General features: G+C 40.9%; 2 protein-coding genes across 2 annotated transcripts; one reads left to right on the top strand and one right to left on the bottom strand.

Annotated features, from left to right (window-relative positions):
* The first annotated feature begins 39 nt into the window (after positions 1–39).
* Positions 40–3968, top strand: LOC137783461 (progestin and adipoQ receptor family member 3-like). The gene is made up of 7 exons (XM_068573405.1): positions 40–205; positions 732–950; positions 1194–1356; positions 2261–2416; positions 2537–2734; positions 2856–2946; positions 3759–3968. Exons 2-7 carry the CDS (start codon positions 766–768, stop codon positions 3896–3898), a joined length of 933 nt encoding a protein of 310 aa, XP_068429506.1. The 5' UTR covers positions 40–205; positions 732–765; the 3' UTR covers positions 3899–3968.
* A 2749-nt stretch (positions 3969–6717) lies between these two features.
* Positions 6718–17120, bottom strand: slc26a1 (solute carrier family 26 member 1). The gene is made up of 8 exons (XM_068573400.1): positions 17023–17120; positions 11038–11495; positions 10444–10650; positions 10041–10287; positions 9669–9900; positions 9357–9540; positions 8913–9200; positions 6718–8779 (listed from the first exon to the last, which is right to left on the bottom strand). The coding sequence occupies exons 1-8, from the start codon at positions 17063–17065 to the stop codon at positions 8198–8200; spliced, it is 2241 nt and encodes a 746-aa protein (XP_068429501.1). The 5' UTR covers positions 17066–17120; the 3' UTR covers positions 6718–8197.
* Positions 17121–18586: the final 1466 nt, after the last annotated feature.

Genomic DNA, 18586 nt, shown 5'->3' with positions numbered 1-18586 from the left:
GGCGGCAGTAACGCACCGTCTTCCTCCTTTAATACTAGAAAGAAGAAGACAGGTTCGGCGTCAACCAGGAGCTTAGCCGAGCATATGTGTTTCGTTTGTTTTCTTTCACTAAAATGTTATTTATTTTGTTAACGCAATGCCAGCTTAATAGTCACCTAGGTATGGCTGAATTGTCCGAACAAGGATGTCGACGGTCCGGCTAATGGTGAGCTTTGTAACCCGGTGTGTTTGAATCAGTTCATTGGGTTCCGGTACAGAACATGACGGCCAAGGTGAGCGTCGCCTTCCCTTTGCTCTTCGGGACTCGCTATTAATGAGACGGCCATTCATTCATTGTTTTTGAAGAGATGCCAGTATGTCTGTTTGGCTGCTTTATTTCCAAGTGAAATGGGTAATAGCAGCTGCGTTGAGTCATGGCGCTGCGGGTGTTAATACACTGTAGTAAATGCATGTTTTGGAGAGGATGAAGGAGTCAAGAAACATGGAGACCAACTAGCTAGCTTCCATGTAAACACACGTTTGAATCAAATTAAACAAACGCACTGCTTTCTGAGCCTGAAAAGGTGTAACATTCTAAATTCAGAGCATTTATAAAGCAGCAAATAGTTAGACTGTAAATATGATTGTAATAGGTACTTGAACAGAGAATGAAGTCTCTCTCTCTCTCTCTCTCTCTCTCTCTCTCTCTCTCTCTCTCTCTCCCTCTCCCTCTCTCCCTGAACCTTTCCCAGCTTGCCAAAGGCTGAGAGTGAGATTCCCCTGAATATGCCTCATAAGCTGCTGAAGTCTGCCCACTACATAGAGCTGGGCAGCTACCAGCACTGGCCGATGCTGATACCCCAGAGGATCCGGCTGTACACCTACGAACAGATCCCCCTCTTCCTCAAAGAAAACCCCTTCATCACAGGCGGCTACAGGGCCCACCTGCCCTCTAAACTCTGCCTGAGAAGGTGGGAGTCATGTTGGAGATATGAACTTTTTATAGAGGAGTTTAAGACGTAAGATAAGATAAGATAAGACATTTACAGGACTCGTTCTTATTATTTATTATTGGTGTCAATGATGAATCATATATGGTTATGCAAGTAGTTATGTATGTTATAGCGAGCGTTATAGTGATATAGTGATAGTTATAGTGAATGTTGGTGTGTTCACGGCCTCGTTGATGTCCATTTTCTTCTTCTCCGTTGCAGTATTTTCATTCTATCCAATGAGACTGTGAACATTTGGAGCCACCTTCTCGGTTTCCTGCTCTTCTTCTCTCTGGGAGTCAATGACCTCTCATCCGTACTGCCAGCCTCTGGAGCGAAAAGAGAAGACTACATCATCTACGTTATAGGTCTCTTCTGCTTCCAGGTAAATAGGATTTGGCTAACCGTCCTCTGGAAATGTCGCTGATATCAGAAAAAGTCTTACACACTCGTCCAGATCTTGTTGATCACTGGGCTGTTCAGACTTAAAGCTGAATGCAAATCGTTCCAGCTTAATGTAACCAGCTGTCTTTGGTCCTCCCAGTGTCCATGCTCGCAAGAAACATTGTGTATGTGTCTGTAATTGTGTTACTTTAACAGTAAGTTAGTTACTTAAACACCAGTTAATTAAGAACATCTGCATTAGCTGAGTATTTATACTGTATATGAATAAAGTATGTATGGCTTAAACTGATTCATGAAGGTTCACATTTCCTGCCGCAGCCGCGCAATCAGTTCAACTCAACCCACGCAGGTGTGTAAGATGTGTGTAGGTGTGGCTGTTGTATAAAGTTGGGCACAGTATGTTGTACTATAAAGAGCTACAATAGCAATGGTAGAGCTGTTCAAAGGTTTATTGAGACGGCGTTAGCTGTGTCTGTTTGTTGTGTGCGTTTCGTGTTCTAGGGTCTGTAGCAGCTGATAATTAACGCTTTGATGAAATAGATTACAAGTCAGTATGATCGCCACTTACAGTAGGTTTATAGTGTAGTATTTGTGACCCACACACCCTCTTTAAACCCATTTATTTGTCCATGTAAGTGGCTATTGTGAGTATCTGGATTGTCCTAAAATAAATCTCTATTCATTGATATAAGTTAATGTATTGCAGTCGCAGAAAGATTGTGTTGATTTACGATCAGAAAATGTAAAGATGTATTGGTGAAACCAATAATTACAATCACAATGAAAGCTCTAAACATAACAAAATAATAGTAATTGTGTTCGATGTCATGAGTGCTTTTTCTTTCCAATCTGTAAATGGTACTGTGTTGTTTTTTTTACCGCAGGTGTGCATGTTGTGTTCTGTGGGGTATCACCTGTTCTCGTGCCACCGGTCAGAGAAGACTTGCCGTCTCTGGCTTTCTTTGGACTACGCAGGCATCTCTGTTGGCATCCTAGGCTGCTATGTACCCGGGATCTTCTACGCTTTTTACTGTAACGCTGTAAGTGGGAATCGTCGAAGTTGACATTTATTTATTAATTTACTCAAATTGCTAATAAAGAAACAGATGCTCCAGCTCTAAACAGACCGTAACTAATCTTGTCACTCTCCTGTCCCGCAGTTTTGGCGACAGGTCTACCTGCTGACAGTGCTGTCCCTGATACTGGCCGTCTTCTGTGCTCAGGTACACCCTCATTACCTCAGCAACGAGTGGCAACGGATTCGGACGACCATCTTCTGCTGTGTGGCTGGCATCAGTGTGATTCCGGCATGTCACTGGGTCTGGCTCAATGGAGGATTCACCACTGACGTTGTACAGGTTAGAGAACAGAGTGTTCCTCTGGTGATCATGTGACCACTCAGGAATCTCAGCACTTTTTCTCACCCCCGACTGTACAGCGTTCAGCCATACAAACGTACCTTTTTTGTTGCACGTGCAGCTGTTCCTGCCTCGTGTGCTTGTGATGTACCTGATAGCTGGATCTGCCTTCTTGTTCTACGTCACCAAGATCCCTGAACGCTGCTTCCCTGGTGAGTTAACCACTAGAGGTCATCATATCTGAAGTTTACCTTAAACATCTGTTCAGGGAACTGATGTAAAAGGTAAAGATACAAAGGAAACGCTACGATAAGTTTTAAAATATTGACACCGTAAGTACACTGAAACAGTCTCACAACTACCTTCAATTAATTTTGTTTAACTCAGAATATGTGACAGACTAATAAGGTCAATGTGTTCAAATGCATTACTATAAGTCCAGTACGTGTAAGGTAGTGGACATGTTGCAAGTACAGGACATACAAAAAACTCTGATATTTTGACAGATTATTAATACTGTGGTGTCATTATTGTAGAAGGAAACAAGTTGCACTGCATTAGATTTGTTTCCTACAGATCAATATGTACTTTCGTGGTAGTCAGCAGTGCAAGTAGACTCATAATGATATGTAACCGTATTGTTAAGAAGCATTTGTTAAATCCTTTCCAGCTGACATGGAAAATCCAGCAGCTGAAACAGATTTCCTTAATTACCACTCAACGAGGCAAAGCCCAGTGCTGTGGGCTCTTTGGTGGATATGTTTGACTTGTCGTCACAAAAGAATCTCAGGTGTTGCTAATAACGTTAACGATGGCACCATTCTGAAACCCGCACTGTGTATGTGAGAATATAAAGTTAGACCGATGTATAGGACTTGTTTACGTCCTGTTTGTAGATATTTCAATGTTGAATAACCGCCTCAAAAATTCATATATTGTCATTTTTGTACATCGTGAAGAAAGTATGTGAATAAACAAAAACAATACGAACAGTATTTAGAGCCGTTCCCCCCTCTTCTTCTAGGCCAGCTGAACTACCTGGGTGCCAGCCACCAGGTGTGGCACATACTGGTGGTGGTGATGTTTTACTGGTGGCACCAGACAGCTGTACACATCATGCACTTCAGGCACAGGCAGTCCTGCCCGACCAGCAGCAGCAGCTAAGTTGAACTGATCCAAAAATGTTCTGGAAAGGCAATGGGATGCAGGCTTAAAAGCTATAACTGTTTGTAGACATCAGTTGTACTCTCTTTTTTTTGTTAATACTCAACCACTTCTTACCAGTTAGCTGCTGGTTAGAAGTTGCTGCCTCAAGGTTTTTATCAACCACCAGCTGCTAAGTTGTAAAACTTAGTGTCATGGTAGCGCTTATCTTCCACTGAGCTGGTACTGTTTGACTGCAGTTAATGGCCAGCGTATATACATTAAGTTTACTGTCTTCCAACAGTAGATATCAGCTGGGAGTGGATAGACGATACTGTACACCTTAAAATCACTTAACCATTAAGATGCATGGAGCTGGATTTTAAGTTAATTTGTAGAAACAGACTAAGGTTTGGTGTTTTTTTTTAAACTGGTAATCATTTTTATCTCATGGTTGGTTGAGTTTGGGATATTTTTTGTGTTTGTATAGAAATTTTGAAAAATATCTACGAGGATTCTGTTGAATCAAACAATGCCTGTGTGAACAATTACTTTTACTTTCTGTTTGTTTCCTCATTTCCTACGAGGTTAGCTTGTATGACATGTCTTGATAGAATGTGGGAAGCAAAGAACAGAAAATATGACAACTGGAAAATCCACATATGAACACTGTGAACTCTGGGATGTCTAACGTCTCAACGCCTCGAGCATTTGAAGCTTTCGAACAAATAGCTAAAGGTCAATCAACGATTAATCTGCAATACGTACGAACCATTTTTAACCTTTTATTTTCTTAAAACTGCTTGATTTTTGTGTGTGTACCCTCTTTGGAACAAATAAGGTGGACGTTTTGAATAACTCTACAGTGGCCAAATCCAGTATGTTAGGCCAGTATATACTAGGCAAGATGTCATATCAGCCTTAATACCAGAGCAACATAATTAGTCAACATATTGTACAATCAGCTCCTTTTGATATAAACTATTCATAGAGTATTTGATTTAAACCAGTAAACAGGATTTGTCATCACATCCTGTGGAAAAAAGGCTGACTCAGTGACTAAATCTGTTGATCATCTCTGGCCCACATCGGTCTCCTGACATCATGGTAAATGATTCTGGAGTCACCGACTACTGCATGTTTTGTTAGAAAGTGGAGTCTGCATGGCTAAAATGAGAGCAAAAACGTTGATTGTAACATGGATGAAATGACCCTTTAACAACAGCTTGAACTGGATAATTAAGACATTCTTGCTGATAACCAGTAAGTAGTAGCACTTTTAACTCTTACTTATTGGTCAACCCTTGTGGCTGATAAGGCAGGTAGCTAAATCCCAAATTGTTATCAGATGTCACCTTTGCAGCCTTTTTATCATATAGTCTACCATAAAAGCTAAGTGTGTGAAACCTCGTCGTTATTGTCTATTTGACGCTGTTGTTTAAATGAGTCCAGTGTCAAAGTGTTACACCTACCTGGAGCCCCCCTCCCCCTCCACTCCAGCTCCGCACACTATGGGACATATTTAAAGGTTTAGTGTTTGCTTTATTACATAATTCCAATGATATTTGTACATTTTTGCCTTATTATCTTTTGTGTATTACAACTGTATACACACTTACTGTTACAATCCATTTGGTTAAAAAACAAATGATCAAACTCAGAGTGATTTCATCCTTGCACTTACACAACAAGGCCAGTATGGTATTTAGTCAAATTCAATGCTTGTAACAAGTTATGAATTTTAGTTGAGATCACTTACTGCTGCAGAACTAGAAGTGGCACAATGAAGAAAGTGACTTTATTTTCTGCCTTTTTTGAGTGTTTTTATCTAATATAAACATCAAAGTCATCTGATGATTGTTTTCTGCCGTGATTGTGTTTTCCTTGAATATAATTAATATGATAACACACTGGCGCTGATATACTAGATGTATAATATTTATTTCAGTGCCTATGTGAAATTATATTTTTAAACATTTAGAATGAATAAAGAATGCTGGGAAATAAATTGCTGGGTTGTCTTTTATCAATAGCTCAGGAATACTTTGATTTTTTAATTGATTTTAACATCTTAACCTTATCCATATCAATGTGCTCATTTCTGCTGTTCATATGATTAAACAATAGAGGGCAGTATCGGTACAAAAGTTCCCAATTCACAAGGAACAGTTAAAAGAAATTGTTGATGCACATTTTCAGATTTAACTATCTATTGTCTTCTCAGAAGGTGATTTCTCAGACTGTTTCCCATATGAGGGCTCTCTGCTCAGCCGGTGTCGAGGGTTTCACTTCAGTTAGCAAAATGAAAATGGCATGCTTGTTAAACACAGGGCTCTCCTGATGACTCAGCAGGCCAGCGGTCGGGTCACTTGCTCAAAGTATCGGTCTCAGAAGCAGGAAAGTTACGGCAAATCATCCTCTGTCTATATCGTGCATTAAGATCATCTAACTTTCAAATGTATTTAAAACCCAAACAGTAATTTTGTGATTTAGTTCCTGTCTGGAGGCAATGCTGTCATCCTGAATGTTTGTAATTTTCCTTTGCAGTGGCTTTATTATGATAGTTATGTTAGAAAAGTATATACCATCACAAATCACCTTATCCAGTAATTCATATTTGTGCAAATGGTGTCTGACACAGTAATGACGGGAAATCTTTGTGAAATTACAGTTGTCTCTTAATTCATTTTCCCTGGGGTTACTGTTAGTAAGGAGAATATTTTATTATGAGATTGAATACTTTTATTCAGTTTCTTACTATGATAAATGTCTGTTATCAAAGGCAATAATTCAGTCCGACACAAGCTTTTTACTAAAATTGTATCAGTTTAGTTCAAGAATCAAACATTAAGGCAGTGTTTGTACTGTGTAGGAGTGTTGAATGTCAACACTGTCAATAATGAAAGTCGAGCAGACACGTTTCACATTTGATGACAAAATAAATGTATGAAAATATAAAATGTTAGGTTTCTAATTTTACCAATGCAAATGTGTATTTCACAATGGCAGTTCATCACAACTTTATGATAAAGTACTAAAAGTAATAAAAAAAACATCCTTTATGAAGTATTACATATATTGGAGGTACTTTCAAGACAAGTTTTGCACCTGGCAGCCACCGAATAAAAGATATAAGAAAAAACAATGATTTCATAACAAAATGACTAAATCTGTTCTAATGGTGGAAGTCAACACACTTGAATGAACAAACCAGTATTTTGATAAAACGTGTGGCATCACCTACTGCTATTAGTTTAGATACACATTTCAAAAGCACCAAATGATAAATTGCTTTCATCCAGAACCCGAGAAGAGATTAGGGATGAGTGTAAATCCTTTATTTTTTTTACGAGAACAGACCTAAGAGCAGATATAGCTGCCATTGCTGGGTCACCAGAGAACAGGGCAGAAGTACACGCGTGTTGTGATGAGCCAAGCTTCTCAAAGCAAGACTCTCACATGTCTGTGAGACTGTGGCTGAAGCACTCCTCGTGAGCCACGAACGAGTGCTTCTTTCAGTCAGGAAGAGTTTGACTGGCCTTTAGGAATGTTCAGAGCTCCAATGTCACAGTTGGAAGATTTGGGAAAACTGTTAATAGTGGCTGAATCTTCATGTGTGAACTCTGGACTCTTGGATTACAGCCATTATAGATTTTAGCCCAAGGCTTCAAGCGATAGAAAAAGTAAAAACAGCTTTTGTTGCAGTCAACGTTGCTTTCGACACAAATTTGTCATGTGACTCAGATATTAATCGTCACTGAATAGGAACTGACCAGTGAGTTTGACTACGTCAGGCATGTTTACCATGACCTGATGGGGGCAGGTCGTTTTGTAATATTTTCATTTGCGTCTCCTTTATTGAAAAAACTGACATTCAAAAATCTTCTGGGTACTCAAAGCTTGGATTGCAGTAGTTTTTTAACCACATGCTGTATTTTCCTATTTTTTTATTAGGCCAACGTAGAGGACAGTTAAGAAGAAGCATTTACTAAACTAGAAAAACAATCTGTCCACAAGTTAGATTTTTTTTTTTTTGTTTCTAGAACTGATATTAAAATTCCAATGTATTTGGAGAAAACAGTTGTATGGTTTATGTCGGAACCAAATATGCAGGTATTGAACGGGCACAAACCATCAACCAAATTACTTGATCGGATACTCTTCCTCCTTGAATCCTCTTGGTTACCCCAAGTTTTCTAGAACAAAGCTTCCTCGATAACGAATCCTAACTTGCAGTATGCAGTATTGTCGTAAATGGCTTGACAAGAGCATGGCTCAAATCATGATAGCATATCTAAATTGCTTCTTCTTCTAGCCGTTCTAAACCCCAGAGTCTTCTGACCTGCTTTCTGCAGCTGCAGCTATACTGTTTGCATGAAGAACTGCCGCGTGAACGCTATGAAACAGCAGGCTGCTCATGTCTTTGTCATTTTTCCCAAAGAATTGTCCTTTCTGGAGGTTATCAATGACTGAGGTGTTACAGTTTGCTAGGAGCACACTCACATTTATCTCTTTGTATTCATTGACCAACCCTATAAATGTGGCCATGCCTGTTGTGTCCATGAAGGGTATGGCAGAGCAGTCTAAGACGATTGTGTGGAAAGCCAGTTCTCTTTGTACAAGTCCTATAACAACCTCTGACGGTTTTTTGTCCCCATTTGCCTTGCCCAGCTTTGAGGACATCTCCTTGGCCTTCTTCTCTGCCTTCCTCCTCTTAGTCAGCTCCAGGAACGGTTCAACTCCGACAGCTTTGTAGAGAGATTTGAGGAATGATTCCTTGTTTGCGTAGTACAGCGGAGCCTGGAAACGGAATACGTGAACCCGAGGTGGCGCCATCAGGTTCTTGTACTCGTCCAGGTCCTCGTAAAGATCTGTGTCACTGGCTCGGCCCAGGAGAGAGACCTGAAATTGAACATCAGATCAGATGAGATCACGAGATAATGCAAGGCCAATAATTGCCTTTCCACATTCTGGAATTATTGTCATTTGCATCAGCTTTCTAAAAAGCATTATCAGCATAAAGTGTATTACTCACCTTAGGGTTCTGGGTCATAAAGATGACGCAGATCATAGAAAAACATATTCCGACCACAAGGCCAATCTCCACACTGATCAGAGCCGTGGCCGACATGGTGACCAGCCACACAATGCCGTCGTTCCGGCTCGCGCGCCACTTAGCCGGGACATCTTTGAACTTCCTCAGTGCCCCACGAAGGCTCACAATGATAATACAAGCTAGAACACACTTCTGGAGGGCGTAGAAGAAAGGTGCAAAGAAGAGAAGGACGAGTAGGACAACCATGGCGCTGATCAGACTGGAAATCTGAGGGAGGAGCAGAGAAATATAAAGATAGACAAAGGAAGAAAGTAAGATATTATAGTGAGCATCTTCCACAGACTTAACATGAACAGATACAATGCGGTATGTTTTGCTCCTCTGAATCCTCGAGACTGACTTTAGTGAATGGTTTCAATTCACCTGTGTCTGGCAGCCCGTTGAGTCCTTGACCATGGTTTTTGCCAATGCTGCGCTGGCGGTGAAACAGTGGAAGAAGGAGGGGATGATATTACAAAAGCCGATGGCCAGCATCTCCTGGTTGGGACGAACCGTGTAGCCATTTTTCTTTGCAAACATCTCTGACAGCGACACCGTGAAGGCAAAACTAAAAGTTAAAATGAGAGTTTGTTTACCAATTGAGCCTGTGAATTAAGCTTTGCTCTTAAAAGCATGCAAAGACAATCTGTAACAATCTATATAAGAGACACACAAACTGAAAGTCTGACACATTACCTAATGACGGCCAAAGGTACGGCATCCATTAACAACCGTGACATCAGGCTAAAGCTGGGCACCTGGGGAGAAATGAACCCTGTGGGGATGTGACCGGATACACTGGTGCCATATTTGCTGTTCAGCTCCCCAAAGTGACTGGCCAGTGTTGCTCCTGCCACGACTACCAGCTCAGTAGGCAGAGGGATCTTAAGACGACCCTTGAAGCGCTCCTGGATCTCTTTCCCCGCCACTACAATCACAAAAGAGACCGCTTATTAGAAAGAGCTTTTTAGGCTATAAAAATGTATGGCCAGGATTGGACGCCTCATCCCATGTCATGAACTGTTGTACCATTAACTTTGAAGCACATTCGGCCGTTTACAACTTTACCTAATACAGAGATACAGATAGCGCTTGTGATGAGGTCACACATGTTGGCACTATGAATATTGGCGAAGATGTTGAACCAGGTGACGACAACTGTGCCGTAGCCCTGGTGACGGGGGATCTTTAGACCCAACAGGTATTTAGCCTGCACGGTGAGGATGGTGAAAGAGGCTCCCGTGGCAAAACCATCAAGCATTGGAGCCGAAAGATATACAGAGACGAAGCCCAGCCGAAACACGGCCATCATCACCTAGTGAGGAGATTAGGAGTTGTTGGTTACTAACCAGTGATCCCCTGACTTTTTATTTAGCACTGTCATGAGGTCAAGACTCTAGATACTAATAAAAAGAGGGCTTAAAGCATTGTCCATAGCGCGAAAAAAAAAAAATGCACTTGCATATATTACCTGATAGACGCCGACCAAGAAGGTGAGGGCAGCAGCGATGCTGATGGAGTAACACTCCTTCCCACACTGCATACCCATTAGCTCCACACTGTGAAGTTTACCAGCCGTGAGGTTAGTGTCCAGTGTGGCATTGAACACATTAGTGCCCAACGCTTTGGAGTCCTCATTGAGGTCAAAGCCTGCCAGGAACATCTCCTTGTACACCACCTGCAGTCAAGTACAAGTCTTTTTAATTCATTAAATAAAACATAAGAAATACAACCGTAAAAAGTATTATAATTCAGTGTCATTAAGTAATCAATTATCATAATTGACCTCTTCCCAGTGACAAGAGGCCTGTTGGAAATAATTAGAAAAAATGTAAATGTCCTAACAATGTTTTAAAAATTGTTAGCGCAAATAATTATTATCCATTTAAATCTGCAAGTGTTAAATAATAGTGTGTTATTTATTTCACATTTTCTTTCAATGCCATCATCCAAACAACTTCTTCAGGGTCTGTTTCCTTTATATCTTCATTTTAAAATAAATACAATTCAATAAAATACCCAAATTGCGTGACCATTGCTTGCCACCTGCGATGCATTGCAGTACCTGTCCAACCATGAGGCTCATGAGGCTGAAGATCCCCACAGAGACATGTCTGGACGTCCCCATGAGGAAGTAGATGATGTTGGCATAAAATGAGGTGTATAATCCATAGATGGGCTCCACTCCTGCCAGCAGGCAGTAGGCGATGGCCTGCGGCACCAAGATGATACCGACGATCACCCCGGACATCACATCGCCCCAGACGTACTCGCGGAGCTTGTATTTCGGCAGCCAGCGCACAACGGGGAAGAACCCGGTCAGGGTGGATCGGACTCTGGGCACCGAGCAGGTCGCCCCCTGCTTCATCTTGGATTTGAGGACTGAAACTGCGGGCTGTCGCTGGCGAGCCCGACGTTCCAGGACAGGTGGCGTGACCTTGGTGACCTCCTCCATGGTCTTAGGGTGGAAGGGGAGGCAGCAAGGCGAGAGGAAGAAGGAGGGGAGGTGGAGAATGTGGTCAGCTGTGCTCCCGTAAGGAAGGCAGAGAGGGGAGGGAGATATAGAGGACACAGACAGGGAAATGGAAACAGTGAAAATCATTAGAGATGACTTAAAAAGTAAAATATATCTTCTAGTGAGGTCACTCTCACACTATGCATGTTTGCTGTGGTATATTTTAATTTAGGGGCATTTACACATTCACTTTGTTGCTATTTGTAGTTTTTTTGGGCTCACTTTTAAACTTCTCAATCAGGATTATAAATGTAATGTTTTACGGTGGTTGACTTTCTTTTTTCCAAAACAACTCAGTGTACTCATCAAATAGTAAACCCAAGACAATTGTGCAGTTAAACTATAATGAATAGTTGTGCAACAGTACAGGCTGCACAGCGTCTTTCATGGTAAAGGTGGTGGACTAACATTGTGTCCGGTGTTAATGAGCGCCTTCTCCAAGGACACAGGTTAGTCAGTGACTGAGAAGCACTGTTGGGAGCAAGTCATAGCACTGTAGCATCCATATCTTTGCAGGTCCTTCACCTGAATTGCGTCCATGTTTTGACACTTTCACTCTTCAATATACGAATAGGCCTACCAGTGCCACACCCATGGCTGGTTATCTGTTCCTGTGTTATGATGTGTTGCAGTCATGTGGGCTGAATGAGAACACGGCCATTATAAAAGTATGCCAGAACAATGAGAGAAGAGAAGAGAAAACGTCTTTATATGGACTGCAAGAAAACCGTGAATAGAAACATGTTTAGCCCTGTTAGCTACATCGCTCCATGGCAATTTGATGGATTGCCCTCACATTTGGAATTAGAGAGTTTGGACTTGTTCTGGGCTGCTGTAGAAACATGGACCTCATAGAGTAAAGGATTCTTTTTAAGCTGACATCTCTCCCTAAATGTTGCACACTGTTCCTTTGTTTAACCTGTTAGCGCGTTGTCGCGGGCCTCTGACTGGCTGGCTTTCCTTTAGGTATTTAGACAAGATGGGGTTTTCAGAACAGAACTACTCGCCACCCAAATGCAGAAAAATGCAATTCCCACAGGAACCTCCAAATGTGTAGTAATGGACCCCATATACTTCCATCATAATGTTCTAAGGTTTATACATTTTCAAAATACACTTTAATTAAATGAAGTAATTCATATTAATTTCTGGTTTATGAATACCATAATTTGTGCTTCGTGTCAAATTAATCTTCAGATGGTGTATACCACTTTTATGTGGCATATACTGTTGACCTTTCATCTTCTCCTGAACATCCCGCTCCCTTCCCCCTACAGTAAAAGTAGCAGGATGATAAATGGATTAAATTATACTTTAAAGCAATAATGTATCCTACAGTTGAAATAGTATCAGTGTTGCATGATGGTCTTAATTCTGTTTGTGTGTTACCACAGAAAATGATACCATGAAAACGGTTTCAATTGCTTTTTAGAAAACAAAACTGACAAGGCCTATTTTACTTACATGTCATCAAATGAGAGTTAATGTTTAACACATTCACGACACTCGTGAATGAAACTATGATCGACGCTTGCATAAGGCCTTTCTCACAAGGTTAGCTGTTTGCTGTTTGCAGAAGCAGCTGCGTCTCGGCGGAGATGGCCATGTCACAGAAACCATTAAACACTCTCAATGATGTGCTATCAGCCACGGCCATCACGACGCTGGTATGTGCTGTAATTTAGACTTCCTGTGTCGCCACGGACTGATATGACGGGGTGAAGAATACTGGAATGTTATATTTTATGTGTAAATCAGATTTGTATCTTTGCATGTGTTTTAATTCAATTTAAATTACATGCCGTTTTTCTCTTCCACTCGCTGTTTTGAGGCAGTTTTACTTTGCTTGACATTACTTGCCCAATTTGCACGGAAAACAAAGCAATACAGAGGCCAGTCTGTGTTCATACGGGGCTTGTAAAGCCAGCCGGACCTTTTTAACAGATAAAAGACACAAGAGATAAATAATGAGCCTGTCACAATTTCACCAAAAAAGAGACCAAGACCTCACATTTGTGTTTAACACTAAATGTCCACCTGAACAAGGTTTTCTTTCAAAAGGCACACCTGATTGACTGCTGAGCATGGCAGAGTCCCACTGAGGACCTTTTGGAACCAAATAATAAGATTTACTTCAGCGTCAACCCTGAACATTTGATCCAAGCTGTTTCTGAAAGCTGTTTCTAATCAATGTTCTCTGCCTTTAATCATGTGACAAAGGAATCACCATATAATCCTGAGACATTACCATAGACTGTGAAGCTTTCTTTCTTTGCCTTTCATGTAAAGTCTTTTATATCCAGTCAAGTTACAAGTCTAAAGGAGTGAAAATAAATGGCTTCAAGGTCTTCAATATAACAAAACATTTCAATTTTTAACCAAAAGTATGAATATATCCTTATTTTATGACAACAATTATTACTTTTAAAAACCTTAAGCATCATTTAGACCCTGAGATTCTGACTTTTCAAACAGTGCTAAACTACTGAAGCTAGGACTATTGTCCCTCGACGCAACAATACCGGAAGTTTCACAACTTGACAACCAGATAAAAAGCAGCCCAATACTCTGACTTCCAAATTTGTTTAGCGGTTGATTTGGAGGACACGTGTTTTTGAAAAGGTGCAAATCATTCTCCAAACCTTAATGTTTAACTAAACTTGCAAAGCCAAGAGTCGAGAGCCGGTTTTCAAAAGACTTGATGTTAAAGAAAAGTCCTAAAATAAAGTGTTTACCTCTAAGAAGTTACACTCTTGAGTTCTTGACTGCAATAAATTAAATAAGAAATGGTTTTCAAAATAATATAGTAGAATATTTTCTTAGCAGAAAACTCTGAGATGGGATAAGGGCAGAAATGTAGGATTTACTTTAATTCTTACCGATTCAAAAGTAGTTACTCCAACAATTATTGACTGTAGATATTCGTAAAATAGTCCATGAAAGAATGTTGATGGCCTTACAGCTTTAATATAATCTAAATTACCTCTAATAGAACATTTGTACCATAAACATCTTATCACCTGCAGATCATCAAAACTGTGCCTGCAACTCTCCAAAAGTAATAAAAACCAACTCAAAAACCATCAGTGGACACACAGTTACAGTCAGTAATGTGTGACAACACACTTACCTGCAGAGTCACCGGCACAGGGACAATCAGCACCTCGAGACTCTGATGTGTCGTATCTAAATCAGATCCGTGTTGATTGCCCTTAACGTCTTCTCATGCTATCTCTCTCTCTCTCTTCCACTCTTCATAGGTCTCTCTCTCTGTCTTTGTCTCTAATGTCATCCGAGCAGCCGGACAACAGTTGATGTGACTGGGATCTCAGCTGGATAAATAGTGAGATAAGAGCAGCCCTTTGCTCACCCAATCAGTCCCCTATTGGCTGGGGCACCAAGAGTGGGTGGGGCTTGTCAACATGTGCACCAACTAGAAAGCAGTCGTGTTTGTGTGCGAGTGTTTGTGTGTGTGTGTGTGTGTGTGTGTGTGTGTGTGTGTGTGTGTGTGTGTGTGTGTGTGTGTGTGTGTGTGTGTGTGTGTGTGTGAGGCCACTCTGGTCAAGAAGTTAAATCCAGTCAATATTTTACTGAATAGCAGTGTCTGCCCTGCAGACGGTCAGGGCCTGCGTTTACCTTTGCAAAGTGAGCACAGACCCCCTATGTCAGCAAGTCATACTGTTCAAATACATCCTTGCAGCGGACTGCAAAGCAAACAGGAGATAAACACCTGCGATCGGTGTGAACGGTGGCCAGAAACAACCTCCATAGGTCTTCTAGCAAATACACTCAGATTAGACCAGTGTCTTGTGGAAAAGGTAAACTAATAGAGAGTTTTATCTGCCAGGTTGAATCCAAACCAACACACTGTAATCTAATGAACCTAATGTACATATACTGTGTGTACATAAGTCTTTCTTTTTTCATTTACATTTCTACAAATGAAATCTGAGCTCAGAATCAGAAGGCCATGCACCGAAGAAAATCTGACCTGCTAATTCACTTGAAAAAAGTAAAGAAACAGTGGGAAAGTTGTTTAGTAATACTGTCATTAAATGCTTTATAGTTAACCAACCAGAGCAACACAGAACACACTGTACCTTTAGTCATTCAGCTAAATAGTTAATTAATAATTGAAAAAGGTGGATAGTGCTTCTGAATAAACAACATGTTGGACGCAATTTAATTGAAATGAGATAAGATACATAGTTCCCATACTATCTACTATGCCATAATGTTACTTCTAACCTGAGAGTGATTTGATATCCTTGTCTTTTCCAGGAAGCTGTGATTCAGTTTATTTCATATAAATCCTGATCTAGACTTGCTTGAATCCTATGTGTAAAAAAAATCTTATTTTTTCTTGAAAGCTAATTCGTACATTATGATAGCTGCTCCATTACCAGCTGCAACATTATGATAGTATTTTTGCATTGCAGTTTATTGCTATTTTTACTTAAGTAATATATCTGAATACTTGTGTTGAGCCCCCATTTGTTTCTTTTTTTGTGGGTTATTGATGTGAGAACTCTAGATCTAGAGTTTTATAACTCTAGAATGTGTGTGACTAAAAAATAAAACCAGTTTTGTACTACTCTACATTGCCAGGCTTCAGTGCACTACGATCCAATGCATGCTGCAGCATTTCGCTCACTTTTCCCATTATAGCCACCACTTTGGAAAGACAGCTGATTTTAGCAATGTTTAGCAACAATAAAACACCCCAGCATCCCTTGCATGCTGGAAATATAACTTGATAAACACAACATGTGTCTTGTGTAAATAATCTTCATCAAAGCCAGATATAAATGATGGTGCTTCCTAGATGTTTTATCACATGACAACAATGTGCACAGTACAGGTCAACTGCCTACTAGCCAATCCTACCCCTCTCCGCATAAGGTATTTTTAAAATCTTTTATTTTTGTCGGCTCAGCAGTAATTACTGAAACACTGAATGGTATTAAGAAACAAAACCCAGAAATTAAGTGATTTCAGGATTGTCCTTATAATCATGACTAAAATGAATTATCTATGGATCTCTGTGTGTTTCTGCAAGTGTGTGGGTGTGTCTTTGTGTGCATTATGTGCTGGACTGAATGGCATCATTGTCAGTGTGGAAACATTGCAGTTTACGTCTTCTAATACAGTCGGTCACAGTTTAAATTGGTGTCACAGTAACACTACAGACCTATCAAGGGAGAGGGGCCTTCTTTTTGGAATATGTGTGTGTCTGTGTGGTTAACATGACAATGTTCTACGCACAGTAAGACTGGCATATCCCTTCTGACGGACAAAAAGCAGACAAAACCAAACAATTCGGAACATGTGAGGAGTTTCCGCCTGTCTTGTCGCCTACGCTGACCCTTCTCCCTTCAGCGTGAGGGGATTACCGCTCTGCTCCTTTAAATCCACCGGCAGCATCATCGGTCTGCTCCACATGTCTACGAGCTGCATCAGCTGTACAGCAGGAATTTTGGACCCGTGGTTGTCTGTTTTCCTTGTAATTGACAAGAGAAACGAGGAGGGACTCACCCGAAGGAGACCAGAGGAGCAAGCAGGAGGCGGCATCAGCCATACCTCCCTGACTGGTGCCTCTGCATCTACATCAGTCTGTGTTTGTCTGTACAGCCGTCCACTCGGCTGCTCACTGGCTGCCTTCTTCCTGCTTCCTTCTGCAAAGCATGATGGGAGCAGCAACCACCCGTCGTGTTCCTGTCTGCGGATTGGAGCCGAGCAGAGGGGGAGGGGGAGAGAGGAGAAGAAACGGAGGGAGGGAGGGACTGGTGCCAGTGGAGGATGGTTTCCATGGTGACTAAGCGGCTGCTGATGCGCGTGTGTGGGTGTGTATTCAGATTGCGGCTGCTTTAGCTCGTGATTCCTATAATAATAATAAAAAAAGTCAATTAGCACTTCAAATTTCTATGTTTATGCACCACATCAAGAGCTCCATCATCATTCAAAAACCAGAGGATATAACAGATCTGGCTCTTGTATGAACTTACTAATTCTACAATACTACTTGTATCCTTAGAGCTGGAATATCGTTATTTATATTGACTGTGACGTTGACAAACCAACAGATCAGTAACGTTGACTTATTTGGGTCATCACTTCTGTACTTGAGCACCAATCCCATATTAGTTCATCCCGAATCTCAATCTTTTCTTAACCCTAAACATGTAGTTGTGTTGTCTAAACACTGCATGGGCTTTCACAGGCACACATGTGTTGCTGGACATTGGAAAACAGAACATAATAATAAAAATAACTTTTTAGCAGGATGAGCTATTAAATAAAATCAACCTGTGAGAACTGTAATACGCTGCATTTGTCAGACATTCTCAAAACACATCGAGGATGTTTACCTCTACTTCCTGATAACCCCCATGACATGCCACCACTCACCCTCCTCTTCTCCCCTAACATTCCCGAGTGTTACAAGGGTCCTACAGCAGAAATGTGAAGAGTCTACTTATTATTAACCCCTTGAAGTGTCTGTGAGGAACGTAAATGTTTAAAGTAGATAAGCTGTAACATAGGAAGAGCCACGCACACAAAACGCCTGTTGTCTGGTCGTCGCTTACTGTAATCATCTCTAAGAAAGTCAAAGACCTGGTATCAGTGTTTGAGTTCAGTTAGGTATAAAGAGAGGCATCCTGTTGACTCAGCAGAACAAATCAGTTAAGTTGAATCTTTCTCACCCTGAAACTCGCAGGTTCTTTGAAACGCATTCGACAGTTTCCTCAGAACACATTTGACACGTTTGGTGTCTTGAACCAAGTTAAATTTCTGTGTTTGTGGTGACCAGGGGCGGACTGGGAGAAAAAAGTGCTCACTCAATGCACGGCGCGTTGCCCACTCAATGCATCGCACGTATCAACCAGTCATTGGCCTACTTGGAAATATACCCAAACACTTAACATTTTTTTGGACGATTTCAAAGAAATTACATTATATAGGTTTTCCTTTAATAACATTTGGATCCACCAATTTGCCTGGATGGACACATGGAATAAAATAATACTGCAATTGTAACACTTTCAGGTAGGTATAGTTTGCTAGATGAATTTGCTTAACTCTGGGCTAGTATCAGATG

The sequence above is a fragment of the Clinocottus analis genome, unplaced genomic scaffold (assembly GCF_023055335.1).
Source record: "Clinocottus analis isolate CAN_PGR_092001 unplaced genomic scaffold, fCliAna1.0.p SCAF_13, whole genome shotgun sequence".
Taxonomy (NCBI): Eukaryota; Metazoa; Chordata; class Actinopteri; order Perciformes; family Cottidae; genus Clinocottus; species Clinocottus analis.
Note: the sequence above shows the minus strand (reverse complement) of the source record. Positions and strands in the feature narration are given on the sequence as shown.